This window comes from Megalops cyprinoides, chromosome 6 (assembly GCF_013368585.1).
Source record: "Megalops cyprinoides isolate fMegCyp1 chromosome 6, fMegCyp1.pri, whole genome shotgun sequence".
Classification (NCBI taxonomy): domain Eukaryota; kingdom Metazoa; phylum Chordata; class Actinopteri; order Elopiformes; family Megalopidae; genus Megalops; species Megalops cyprinoides.
Window position 1 is genome coordinate 5,903,944 of NC_050588.1, and position 14,214 is coordinate 5,918,157.

At 44.5% G+C, this 14,214-nt stretch overlaps 1 protein-coding gene across 1 annotated transcript in view; it reads left to right on the top strand.

Annotated features, from left to right (window-relative positions):
* Nucleotides 1-169: 169 nt before the first annotated feature.
* LOC118779323 (membrane-associated guanylate kinase, WW and PDZ domain-containing protein 1) overlaps nucleotides 170-14,214 on the top strand; it is a 66,561-nt gene continuing 52,516 nt past the window's right edge. Inside the window, exons 1-2 of the mRNA XM_036531370.1 lie at nucleotides 170-492; nucleotides 12,548-12,837. Coding sequence (XP_036387263.1) covers nucleotides 12,558-12,837 — 280 coding nt within the window. The 5' untranslated portion in view covers nucleotides 170-492; nucleotides 12,548-12,557. The remainder of the gene's footprint in view (nucleotides 493-12,547; nucleotides 12,838-14,214) is intronic.

A 14,214-nucleotide genomic window follows, 5' to 3' on the forward strand; every position in this document is an offset into this window, starting at 1 on the left:
TCTGTCCCACCGTAAGATTTTGTATAAAGTGTAGCGCAACATTCGTACGCATACTGTACTCTAACACGACTACCGAAGCACTATCCAATCCGTTCACACCAGGGGCGGTTCTCTTTCTCTTTTTTCTATCCCTCCCCTCCGTAACCCCCCCTCCCTTGTTGCTCCTTGGTCTTATCACCGTTTCCTCATTGCCATTGCCTGGAATATTGCTCTGTGCTGAAATGCAATGTAATTTTGACCTGTGTCCTATTAAACTGCTCGAAGGCATGGCTACCTCGTTGGGCTGTGGCAGCAGCTGTAGGTCCGTGGTACCTTTCTTCAGTTAAATCAATATCGTCGCCGTGCTTGGGTTTGTAACCTTTAGAATAGCTAGCGAGCTACAATAGCTGCAATAATTGATTCAGCGAAACATCAATAACCGGGCAATACAATAAAGCTGCAAAAGGAGCTAAAACAAGCGAATACGCTGAGAAGGAAGTAGGAATTATGAAGGTAAGTCCTATGCCTTAATGCCTTTTGCCTCCGCGATGTTGGCTAATTTTCTGTCTATTTTTCTCATCTTGTGTCTTACATGTGCATTTTTAAAATTACGCGAGTTGCATCTATAAATTGTCTATACATTTACAAACGCGCAGGCCTAAATGTTCGCATGTCATTGTTTGTTTTCTCGGCTGTAGCCCGTACACGCCGTGCATTTTGAACGTTTTTAAACGAAGAGCAAACGCGCTGTCAGATTTGCCGTTTTTTTTTTTTCCTCTTCTTTTTTTTTTTTTTCCCTCTCTCAGATCATCACGGGTCTCGTGCTCAGCTGTGAAGCATCCTCTGCCACACAGTATCCAAACACACCGTCTGGCGAGCGCACCGCTGTCTCTGTCTCCGGATTACAGAAAAAAAAAGATCAAAATATTTACATCAATTTATATATGCATTGCAAAAAGCAATAAACTCGCATAGAATAATTGCATAAATCGCACGTTGCATTTCTTTCTTTTGAGAAAAGTATCAAGTGGTCGAATTACTATTTTATTCTGTGACCGTTGGGGGTCAAGTATAGTTTCGGTCGGGTCAATGTATATTGACGTGTTTAAACGTTTTTTCTTCGAGCGTCTGAATTGCTTGAAAAGAATGTGTGTGTGTCAGCGCCAATGCAGGTCAGTATGTTCCGCAAACATTTGCGCCGTGTGTATGTATTTGCGTGAGAGAATGAGGGAGGGACATCGTGGGGACAGTGTCAGAAGAACTGCTTGAGATAAATGATCGCTTTCAGTGGGATTTCTTTAAGATGCAGCGTTTTCCTAGCAAAAAAAGTTATTAAAACACAGATTGCGAGATAAGATGTCCACGCACAAGTGCTTATGTCAAAATTAAGATCATCTTGTTAAGATAGCTAAAATTAGGGTGACTTCGCTCCGCTTCTATGATGTTTGTGAATATTAAGTATATTGTGATAATTTATATTGAATATGTGATTTGGTGCGATTATAAGTAGATCTATAATGAAGGTTATATTTTAATGTTAGTTAATTGAAAGTAGTAATATTACTAGTAATTGAATGGTAGTAATATTACTTGGTTGCACCTAATCAGGAACTCAGAATACTGTTTACTGTGTTCTGAGGTAAAAACAAAAAAGCAGTGTTCCATGCTGTTTTACTGTTTATTTTTATTACCCTGTCAGATTAATACAAATATTGTATGTGGAGACAGACTTGTTTCTGTGTCTCTAAATTGGATTCGTGTTGATCTCTCATATAATAACATTTGTCTTGTTCTGTGGTGTGTTTGAGTCTGTGTGTGCGTGTGTGCATGCATGTGTATGTGTGCGCTTGCGTGAGGTTATATATAGACCTGTTTTTGTGTAGCTATGTGTGAGAAAGTGCAGGAATGTGTTTCTTGTGTATTTTTAAAGAGGTGTTTGCATATATTACCTTCGGGAGAGGCTTTGTATTTGTGTGTGAATGTGTTTGAGTAGTCATGTGTTTGCATGTGAGCGTGTGTGTGTGTGTGTGTGTACCCGTGTGTGTGTGTTTGCACTCACAGGGCGTGTCCCTGCGTGGTGGAGCCTGTTTCAGAGTGATGGATGCTCTGACCCTGATTTCACACTGTGCGTTGCTGTGGGCTTTGAGCGCAGTCAAGGTTATCGTGCTGTTATGAATCATTAATTAAGTCTGGAGAGAAGCAGCGCTACTGGAGGTAGATCCGCACTTTGACTGTCCTCACCTGTCTAGTGAATCCCCGTGACTTTTGCCCCTGATGCTTCAAACTTATAAACTGCTCCTCATTATGCACTTCTAGCCTGACCATTGAGCTTGTCGTGAAGTAGTTTATTCTGCAGCTGTATACAAGGCTGCTGACGCTTGGTGTTCAGCCTTTAACTGGTTTGAATTAGTAGCATTGTGCTCTCTTGACCCAGCTAGGTCTCTGCGATGCTATCCTTCCTCGTTAAAAGTCAACAAGCTGACCCACCCTCAAATGAGAAATGACACATCCGGCACTGCTGGCTCTGCAGCACTGCATGCAATTAGCGCTGGTCATGTCTGTTCTTACTCTGTTGGTGCACAGTACACGCTGTTGATATTCAGAGCAAAAATAAATATATTGTTGGTGACGTTGACCCTTGGGAAGGTTATGCAGGGCTCAGATTTCTCTAGAATTAAATGGCGGCACAAAGTGGGAATTGGAACTCAGGGGGAGGCGAGAGGACAGACTTATGGGAGGGAAAAACATAGGGTTGTGTGAACTAACCTGTGCATAATGATGTCACAACCTTCCGCGAGGTCATAAGGGCGGCTGGGTCGAGGTGCTCAGTTTCGATGTCGGAAATCGGGATCAATATCAGGTGGTGAGCTGGACAGAAGTGTGAGGAGGGGAGGGGAGGAGAGGGGAGGGGAGGGGGCGGGGTCACCTTCAGCCATCCTGCCTGAATCAGCACAACCCAACAGGCGTCGGGTTACTGAGCAGTGACCTCTGCAACACAACATGATACCCAGGCACCCTATTCCTCTGGTCTCTCTCCATCCCTTCTTCACTCTCTTACCATCTGTCCATTTCCTTTTCATCTTTGTCTTTCCTCTCTCTCCCCATCTCCCTCACTCATGCAGCACTGAGTTTCCATTATCCATCATCTTCGCCTCTGCAGCAGTTGCAGTACTCCACTGATCCCTTAATTAAACTGATATCTTGCCTAATACGAGCTCTGTTATCGTTTTACCAAGTGTTCAGCATTTTCAGTCAGTCACGGATGCTGCTGAAGAATGCTGAAATCTGTTGTTGCAACAAACATAGAGGGCAATAATTGAAAAAAAGGAATAAATACTGACATGGCCTATGCATTGCCCGACGTGGACTAAACTCGTTTTTCTATGCCCAGCTATGAGGGTTGATAGCCTAGTCTCACCCTTTTGGTCTCAGTTGTATAGTCCTCAACAAAATGTAACTCTTCATAAATTGTTTTTCTACATGTTCTCCCGTAACCTCCGTACTTTTTTTGCAGTGATGTTCCAACTCTGACATCCCCTCATTTTAGGACTGATCATCTTAATGCCGGCCATGATGTGTCAGATGCACCAGAGACTTTGTACCTTTAACAACTGATCCTGGAGCAGAATAAAAATTTAAAACTAAATGGATGGGGTTGAATTTGGGGTGGTCAGGCTGATTTTAGGTCTAGGCGTAGAATGTACACAGAGCTCATTTTAACTGGCAAAACTGTTTCCACAAAAGAGAGACTCCACTTTATATAGGGGATGAGGGACGTGTACTGTGTTACATCACCAGAAGCAGTGGCATACCCGTATTTCTCCCAGGTGTTTTATCACTACTCTTTTTTTATTTTTGGTTTTCTCTGTTTTCCAGGTTAAGCCTCACATTATCAGCCTTGTCACTGGTTATTGTGAATGCAGATGAAGACATTTAAGTAAAAAGTGGTCCCACTTGTTAGATATGACTTTGCTTAAAGGGAAGTTCATGTTAAAAACTTTAAGATGGCAGAGACAGACAGCTATGTGGGTGGAGTCTACAAACTTTTTGACCCTCCCTCCAGTGTACGAATGTGTAGGTGTAGGTTAGGTGTCATTTTGCGGGAACGAGGCCTGCGATTTTATTCAGACATCGTATGCGTTTCCATGAGGTACAAGATAACTTTATTTGTGCTGTGTGTTAGCCAGCTAAGCCTCTGCAGGGCAGTCAAAAACATCATGCAAAAGAGCTTTGCACTGCTTTACATTCAGCAGAGGTCTAGACTGGGATGGAGAGAGCAGCAGAGAACATTATATTCCAGGATTCGAAGCAGAGCAGACACAGATTCATTTCATCCCGAATTCATAGATTTCGTGGACTGATTCGGAGGCTCTCTGTGGACATTCAGACCTGCCTTTCCCTCCTGCCCCCGTGTGTCTGTATGCGCTTTTCATCCCACAAGCACTTAATCTTTTATTTTTAAATCTGCCACTGCTGTCTGTTGTGTGTTCAGCGGCCCCCTGTCCTAGATTTGAAAATAAATGAACATCACTGAATCTAATGCTCCCACGTTAAGCAATCGAGTGGATCTTTACAGGAAAGAGATTAGCAAAGGGAGCCGGTCAGATTGAAAGTCCTGAAGAGACACTGAAGGAGATGTCATTCAGATTGACGTGTTGCTGTTTGCTCCTTAAGACTGTGTCATTCCGCAAACCTGAGGACGGCGTTTGCATGAGCCCAACACGCATGCGGACACTGTCAGAGGCCATACACTTAGGATCTGAGGAAAAGGGTTCTCTTTTGGACTCCGAAGGAGAATGTTTGGCGAGAGTAAAGTCTTGGTCTGGTTTTAGATTTTGGGGATTGTTCGAAATGGCCATACAGGCTGAAGTTGTGCTTCAGGATTCACCGGTATTAATGTTTAGGTTTATGTGCAATGATTGTTGCAGTCGTTATTAAGGTTTTCCAAAAGATAGTTGTATTTGGGGTTACCCTCGGGATCATAGTAAAGGGTTAGAACAGTGGGATGCAGCAGGTCGCAGTAACATTTACTTCTCACCGCATCACTTGGAGCGACACCGCATGCCAAATGAAGCATGACCTGGCTTCATACAGACCATAAACAAAATGCTACGAGTGACCGTTCGCCAGCCTTCCACCCACACAGCCCTCTACTACATAATCACTGACAAAAGAACGAATTGTTTATAATTCACTTACATAACTTCTGCTTTTCCAGGAACGTAAATTCAGAGCAAGTTTTAAATTATGATGACCCAGCCACAAGGTTTATAGCACCACGTCAAGCAAAACACAAGGGAAAAAAACAGATAGACCAAAATGAAAAATAATACCAATAAAAATAATTGGTGCACACTATTACACACCACTTCACATACTCAACTTACTATTGTTATATTAATTATGATAACAATGAGAACAATTCTGACAGTGATTATTTTTCTTGTTCTTGTTATTGTTGTTTTAATTTGAATTGATTTATTTATTTATTTTATTTGGCTGATGCTTCCAGGGAAAATGACCAAAAACAGAAGGTACCAAAAAAAGTAGAAATACCCACTATGCTACAGAGGTATAAGTTCAGGTAAAGTTTACTATTCAGTAAATGTTCAAAATAAAACTGTAGTCATAGGTATCAGACCCACATATAAGCATCATATAGCATTGGATTCTTGCAATTCCTGTAAGGGGAGTGCATCGCCGTAGCAACGCAGGCAAGCACAGACTTGGACCGGGGCTGACAGTTTGAATGAGAGGGGGAGTAGCTGGACACTCACTGGACCTGACAGTTCATCTGACTTGAAGATGCCTTCAGTTATTTCAGTTATTAATAGGAAAACGGGCATAATCACAACACTGCCTGTGTAGCGAAGACGTTATCCGTATGGCTAGAGCTTCAGTTCAGCTTGGCCTCTCCCCGTTTCGCGACGTGCCCATCTCGCCAAGCTGCTTCCAGGTTCAGATTTATTCAAAGGAACAGAGTTTAGCTTTTACCTCTCTTCATTTTCCCAGACATGAAGGGCCTTCATGTTCCAAGATCTTCGCTCCCACCGGAGATTTAAACTACAGAATTCAATTAAGCGCGTCCTTAATTGAAGCAATTTGCTCGCTCTCATATCTGAGGTCTTTGAAGATGCGTATCATGGGCTGGCAAACCCAGTCCTGAAGTCGTCCATGCGCTCTCTGTTCTGTGTTCCAAATGAGCTCCCAGACGGCTCTCTGCATTTGTAATTGAAGTAATGATTCCCGTAGTTAGACGTTTTTTCTAATACATACGATTCTTACTGAGGTTGCATTCCAAGTTGCTTGTAAAATATGCCTCACTTGAGCAGCTCCTTCAGTGGTTGGCAGAACTGGTGTGAAAAGGTGATGCTGGACAGAGGCCTCAGCAGGTACCTCACCTACCTGCAGGTGCCTACACTGCACAACACCGCTCCAGTGCCCCGGTCCGAGGAAACGACCAACATCGTCAGCACAGTGAGCACGAGGACAGAGGAGGGTCTCTGGGACCTCGCCTCGACACCATCGATTGGTTTTTGGTCCCCAGAGCCGAGCACTCCCGTTCAATTCACTGTCGCATCCTCCACACCCTCTGCTTTTAATACTTTGAGGCACCAAACATTCACATTCTTGGAGGGACAAGAATAAATCCTGACACAGTGACCTAGCTGTGACTGATTAAAATTCTCTTAGTACCGGAATAAACACTGACCTCCAAAAATGGTTTCCATCGGGAGAGAGGTGGTATAAATAAATTGAGACAACAGAGACTTGGGTTTCAGATTTTGCTGTTCCTCCCCCATATGGAATTTCAGAGGAAAGCAAGGACAGGGAAACATTGATAGCAGCTGATCAGATGGAGACAGGAAGGACATGGAAACAGATACGGAGTGGTCAGCTCTCTCCAAAAGCTTAGGGTCAGCGTTTTTTTTGTCAACACAAGATACTTTTTGCCGCTTGGTTCTCTTTGAAGGAATGGCGCGTCTCTCTTACAAAAGAGTGCGTTGGCAGATGTAGATAGCACCATTCTTAAAACGAAACAGGATTCTTAGAGCGTTATCTTATTCTATCCTATCTGCATTATCAGTGAATGATCTGTTGGATAGAGTTTCATTGTGAGGGGGCAGTTTCTGTAATATGGTCACTCTTCCAATACCTCTGTGTCTTCTCTGCCCTGTAAATGGGTAAGGATTTTTTTTCCTGTTTTCAAATACAGATTGACAATGGGGACTTGCTTTCATTTTGAATTTTAGCCAAGTTGGAAAATATCTGCAGTCTGTGTGTTGGAACACATGCGAATGTCGCATGTCAATAAACACACGGCGTGCCAAAAAATGACAGCACGTCATCAGCATGACTCTTCTGTTTGTGGGTGTTGTTTATTTCAATGTGCCATCCATTTGAACATGGTCTCCATTTGAATTTGGTCTACAGCAAAAATCACAGGAGTCATGTGGTCCCTATCGCTCCGGGCCTTTCAGTTGTAAACAGAGTTTATGTGATTTTTTTTTTTTTCACTGAAACAATAGCTCCGCCTTCTTCATGGAACAGTTTTACCTTTAGTGACAGTTTAGTGATCTACAGGTCATGCTGCACCTAATGGAGAGCCAGAAGCCCGAGCAGGGCTGACAGTTCGTTAGACTCGGGGAGTAGCCAGACGCTCACCGGACCTGACAGTACATCTTACGTGAAGGTCCCCTCGGTTATTTAAGTGGATAAATAGAAAATAGGCAAAAGCACCTCATAGCCTGTTGTGAAAAGACTTGGCTTCCCAAAGCAAAGACACAGCAGTCCCTTTGAAAGAACTGCATTTTCCTGCTTGTGGGTGGGTGATACTTGGGTATGGAACATTTTTAATATAAGTTTATATTAATTTTTCTCAAAGGTACTGATCAGTGGATGAAACTAGTTTACTTATTTATGTTATGTGACCGGTAGAGCAACAGAAAACTGCTGGAGTGGAGTTTTTCACGCAAGTCAGTTCTTTTGTCTTAGACCGCAACATTACACTTGGTCAGTATTTGTACAATAATTGCATAGATGAGAGTGTATCTCTGTGTGTATGTGTGTTTGCCTGTATGTTTGTTTGTGTGCATGTGTATCTACCTGTGTGTGTGTCTTTCTGTTTGTGCTTGTGCCTATGTGTATGCATGTGCATTTGGGTGTGGGTTTATTTGGGTTTGTTTTTGAGTGCTTGTGTGTGTGTGTCTGTGTGTGTGTTTGTCTGTGTGTGTGTGTGTGTGTGTGTGTGTGGGGGGGGGGGGGGGGGGGGGTTGTTTGAGTGTTTTTTTTTGAGTGGTTGAGTGTGTGTGCGTTCTTGTGTGTGTGCATGTTTGAGTATGCTTAAATGTGTGTGCTTGAGTGTGTGTGTGTGTGTTTGTGTGTGTGTGTGTGTGTGGGGGGGGGGGGGGGTTGTTTGAGTGTTTTTTTTGAGTGGTTGAGTGTGTGTGCGTTCTTGTGTGTGTGCATGTTTGAGTATGCTTAAATGTGTATGCTTGAGTGTGTGTGTGTGTGTGTGTGTGTGAGAGAGAGAGAGAGTGATGACAGAGACTGCTGGGTTGGAGAGGTGTGATTCAGTTGCAGACTGCCTCACAGTGGGATGCAGCGAGGACGGGAAGGGGAGATGAGACAGTGAGAGAGAGGTGCAGTGATGAGGATCATGAGCTGTGAACTGCAGCGAGCTCTGTGTGAGCGGAAGAGTGTGCGGGTACCTCTGTGTGCCTTTGGACATGCATCACACTCTTGGCTTCTATCAGCATAGTTTACCTACAGATCCATCCTTTCATTTAAAAAATGCATAGAAATGTGTCTGGGGTCATTTGGATGTAGGGGAAAAAATGTCTCCCAGTCAGAGATGCCTCTGTGCCAGACATGAGCCAAAGAAGGCCAGAATCAATACCTCCAAGGTCAAACCCACAGCACCTTTGCCAAGCCGAGAGCGTTTGGTGCCCCAATCCTCCTGCTACCTCCGTCTCAAACAGCCAAAAAAGCTCTTTACATCAACGCGCCGCCTCTAAGAGGTGGGAGGAGGGGGCGTAGTTCTCTGATTGCCCAACCATTCATGTAGAAGCAATTGGGTGTTTTCTCCTGCTGGTTAGTCAGAATGTTAAGCCTTTTTGATCAAGCAAACCCGGGGGCTTTTCGGCTTGTCCGCTTCTCAGATAGGGAAGGACCCTCCGTCTCCCCGCGGCGGAGAGAGACCACAGCAGAGGTCCCTGTGTCTTAGGCGCAATTGCTTCGGTCTTCTCTCGCTGTGCCTCAGAATGCACCCTCACGGAGATGGAGATAGCAGGGGGAATAAGAAGAGGAGCTCTGATCCTGTTGATATGTGTGTACTCAGGAGGAGCTATGGAGATTTGAGGTTTTTTCTCCCCCTCACCTTGTTCCCTGTGGTCAATTCTCATCTCCACCATTTGCCCAAGGGTCTCAGAGCACACTTCCAAATCTGTGTGTGGCTCTCTCCTCCTCTCTCTCATTCTCTCTCTGCTCACTGCGCATCCCACTCCCTCTCTGTCTTTCTCTCTTTTCGTCTCTCACAGTCACCATCACTCCAAGTCTCTCTCTCTCTGTCTCAAAGTCAGTTTTGGCGCTGTCTATATCATTCTGACAGGGCGCTCCAATACTGTCAGAGCCGGGCCCTGACGGGTCAAAACCACCTCTGCACGCACGCAATGTGACCGGCGGTCAGATAGCTGGGCATCTCCCCCCACCGGTCGATAAAAGGAATGGTTCCCAAAGGTAGATGGCCAGCATTGACTCTCGTGATTGATTCTTCATTTAGTTTTTTATTTTAAAGCACATGGTTTTGTATGATAAACAGACAAACCGGTTCCCTGCGCTCTGTTCTGTCATATGTCTTGTGTTTGTCTGTTTGTCTGCTGCATGGGCATTTCGGCTACATGCTCTTTTATAAGAGTACTCATGTAGTGAAAAATGGACACGTGCTGGATATTTACTACGCTACAGAGCATGAAGGAAGGAGGTGTGGAGAGAGGAACAAACCGGACTCAGTCCAAAGCAATGGCATCTTCAGAGGCAACTCTCTCCTCCGTTTCCCTTTATGAAATATTCATAGCTCCTAAGAGGACTCTGTCACCCAGACTCTGTTCACATATCCCAAATACGTGCTGGCTAATCATGTGTAAAGCCTGGTAAATGCTCTGCTTAAGGTGACTGTAGACAAAGGAGGATGTGTTACACTGTGGTGTAACTACATGCTGCGCTCCATCTGTCCTCTCCATCTACACGGTGGCAGTGAAGGCGAGGGCGAGGGCCGAGGTCCTCCTGCCCCCGCGTGCTCTCGCCCGGTCTCGCACGCACAGGTCCGGCGGCGGGGCTCTCCCCGCCACAGCGGCAGCGGCAGCAGCAGAGGCGCAGGACTCTCGGCAAATGGAAGAGGCTGTAAATCATAACGCTGGATCAATGGCCGCCCCAACACTCCGCCGCTCCCGCTGCCGTGGAGTGACTGATCGCTGCGCTCGGCTCGGGGGCTCAGCCAGCCGGCAGCACCGGAGCCCTCAGCTGCCCCTGCCTGTGGGTCACTGAGTATCACTGACTCCAGATCAGGAGGGGATCACAGGAAGTGCTTAAACGTGAGGGCAAAGTTCACCCATGACTGATTAGAAGTATAGTTTACACGGCTATTAAACAACACTAAATGCATGCCTGAAATCAAACAATATTATAAATAGACTAGGCTCTCAGTGCAAGCAAACTGTTTTTTTGCTTCTCTATTCTGTATAATAAAGCTCATTGTTACAGAGTATTTAAGACTGTAAGTCTGAGTCTCAGATTCACTTACATTTTTTGTAGTATAGTAATAAAAAGAGCAGCTTTTCAATCGTAAAAATGATGTCAAAATGTTTTGAAATCCTTGTGCAGTCTCACACGGCTCTCGAGTGTTATCTCTATTGTGCTCAGCTCATTACATAACAATCGGAGCTGACAACCGAATTTTATCCCTCGCTCTCTCTCTGTCTGTGCCTGCTTCCGTATCCGTGTATCTCCCAGCTCATTCTGCAGCCGTGTCACCTTCCCTCTGTTTACACTACCATTGTAGGTGCCGTTAGGCCACGCCCATCACGCTCATGCACACACATGAAGATAGAGGAAGGGAGAGGGGGACTTTGGTATAGGTGTGTGCTGAGAGGAGGAATGGTACCTCTTAAAAACCAAAAAGGGAAATCTAGAAATACAGGTGGTCACCTGTTGAAAGCCAGGCTTTGAGGACAGCTTTTCTCCTGCAAAGGTGAAGCGGACTGGTCTTCTGGCCTTTGTGGGGGCCAGCACAAAGTCTCTTTCCAGTGGAATGTTAGTGTATGTTATGTAAACACAGTGAATTCTTTGCCTGGTGGAAAGGTGGAAGGCATTTGAAGAACTGGAGCTCTGGGTGCTTTCCTCTCCTGAGCAGCTGATCCAGGGTTGACTCACCCAACTCCCAATACGACCTGCAGCCGTTGTTTGAGAAGAACCGAAACTGATCTATGGTCAGTGCTTGGGGGTGTAACCTGTCTACACCTGAGCTCAGCTCTGCAAAACAAACAAACTCTTGCGCTGTATGACTAATATCTTCATCCAAGGTGACTTGGATCTGATAGGGTTGTGAAAACAGTTGTTTTTGGCAATCTCTTTGCAAAATAGCAGTATTTTGTAGCAGTTAGAAAAAAAGTTTATCCTTTAAAATGTTGTAAATAATATTACAAATTTGGCGTACAATATATTTTCACTGATTTATAAAATAGTAAGCAGATTATGGAATTTATGTTGGTTGTGGTGTATATGACAGTTTTTCATTTGGGCATATCATTTCATTGGTGGACTATGTTATACACACCATGCATATGCACTGAGTACATAAGTAGAGTGCAGAATCCACACAGAGGAGAGTATTACAGATTTTAGGGTGAAATACATGACACTGCTCTGCAATGAGGCCTGGTTTGTACTGTGTCTGACCCATCTAGAATTCTTCATCTGAAATATTGAAAGTTAATAGGTATTAACCTGGTTTATTTATACACAAAATGCATCAGAGCACTACAAATGTCTGCAATAGGGATTATGTAAATTATGTTACCAGTTGAGTGTGACACTGTCATGTGCTGATTTAGCTGTGTATGCTAAGGTGCATTCATGCATTTTTAATTATTTTCCCAACTTTGAGTTTGTGGAACATTTCAGCAGCCTGCTGTGGTGAAATCTGTTGATTCACACACTCAGTCAAAAGGGCAGCTAATAAAATATGCTGATGGATGTTGAGTTGGAGAGCCTGCAGGTACGTTTTGTGCAGAGAAAATGTATACTCTGTCAAATACCTGTGTCAAAAGCCTGTGAACTGCACACACACACACACACACACACACACACGCACACACACACACACACACTCACACGCACGCACACACACGCACACTCACAGCGGTCTAGTTTTTCTCTCTCATTGGTGTTGGCATGAGGCGGTGTGGGCGTCTGAATTCTGTTGTCGCTCACACGTTCTCTCTCTCCCTGATCAGCAGCCATAGCTTATATAGTAATATCTGTCTCCCGCTCCTCTGTCTCTCCCTCTCAGCTCTTTAACCATGTCTAAGGCCGCGGTGAAGAAGCTGCACTGGCGCTCCAAGGTGCAGGAGAGCTTTGTCCCCCTTGGCGGTGCCTCTGGGGAGCTGGGCGTGGCCATCGGGGGTGGAGCCGACTACGGAGAATTCCCCTTTGTCACCGCGGCTCCTGGGGGCGGGGCCACGGTGGGTGACATCATCCTCGAGATCGGAGGAACTCCTGTCCTGGGAATGACACTGGGGGATGTCAGGGGGGTCCTTAATTCCTGCCCCCATCCCATCCGCATCAAGACCGTCTCTCCAGGTACCGCGTAGCTCCTTGTCACAAAGTGATGTGTGTTATCAATGTGCCATATCATGTCAGAGAAGTGCATGATCGTGTTTAGTTCAGCACTATCATCCCATGTCTACTGTGCCGTACCTAACGTGCAACTTCTCCAAAAAATCTCAAATTTAGTATTTTTTCCCTGGAGAGCCTCACCAAAGGTCTCCTCATTAGTTTCAGTACCTTTTAATGTGTGGAATTTAGAGCTACATCAACTTCAGCCAATTAGAAGGTGATCAGCTGGCGCATACTATGGTGCATTCTGGGTATAGGCGAAAAACGGGAATAAAGTGATAAAACACTCAGGATTAGAGCAGCAGTACAAAGTGACTACTTCATTACTGCTTCATTATCGTATTATTACTGAAATACCCTACTGTCCAGAGTAAATGTACTACATGATACGTCATTGTAAAATAGTTATGCTTTGTACATTCCTGTATGAACTAAATAAGACCACTAATGTCTGCCGTCTGTTCTGTGAGAGAGCCACCCACTTTCCTCCATGTCTCTGCATTGATACTTGGACCTGCACACTCAGTCCTGCTTCTCACATTGTGATTTCTCTTCAAATGCTCTTATAAAAAAGATCATAGGGGAATACATTCCTGTATCCACGATGTGCCTCCTATGGCATACTTGATATACAATCCTCAGTTTAAGGTCTCTGAATTGTTCAGTTGAGCAGCTTGCCTGTAACGGATTCAAAAATAAGGGCAGGTGTGGCTGTTGCTGACATCATGAGTCGTTAGGTGCTGCCAGGGAACAGCCCACTGTTTAAAGTGGCATTACATGTTTGAACTCTCCAGTCAACACTGTCTGATGTCATTGAGAAAATGCTCAATGTGACTAATGTGATAATAATGTGTGTTAAAACCAATATTTTAAAGAAACACCATAACTATCACCTTTGTTACCATTTGAACCCAATTTTAGACAATTAAACTTAGCAAGTTAGCAATGTAGAATTAAGTTTGCTAGTTTTAAAATATAGCTCAATGGCAAATAATCTGCAGTCTCCATGGAATTGCAAAAATAATTTATGTACTAGCTTGTCTCAGAATTAACCCTTCAGTGTTAAAACAAGCTAATTCTAATGGTTGCCTCCTAATGTAAAGATAAGATTATGTTTACGATTTTGCTGCTTACTTACCTCTAAAATAATGGTGTGAGGGCTCCCAGTTATCTCATCTGAGCGCAAGCTGGGATCTGCAGCTCAGATTCGATCCCAGCTATTTCATCACCCATCGGCTGCTGTGTTCTGCCTTGGGTATTTCGACAGGGGTTGCTCATTTATCCACTCTCAGGCACCTCATAACTCATCAGGTGCCTGCATGTCGCTCAGATGATGTCAGT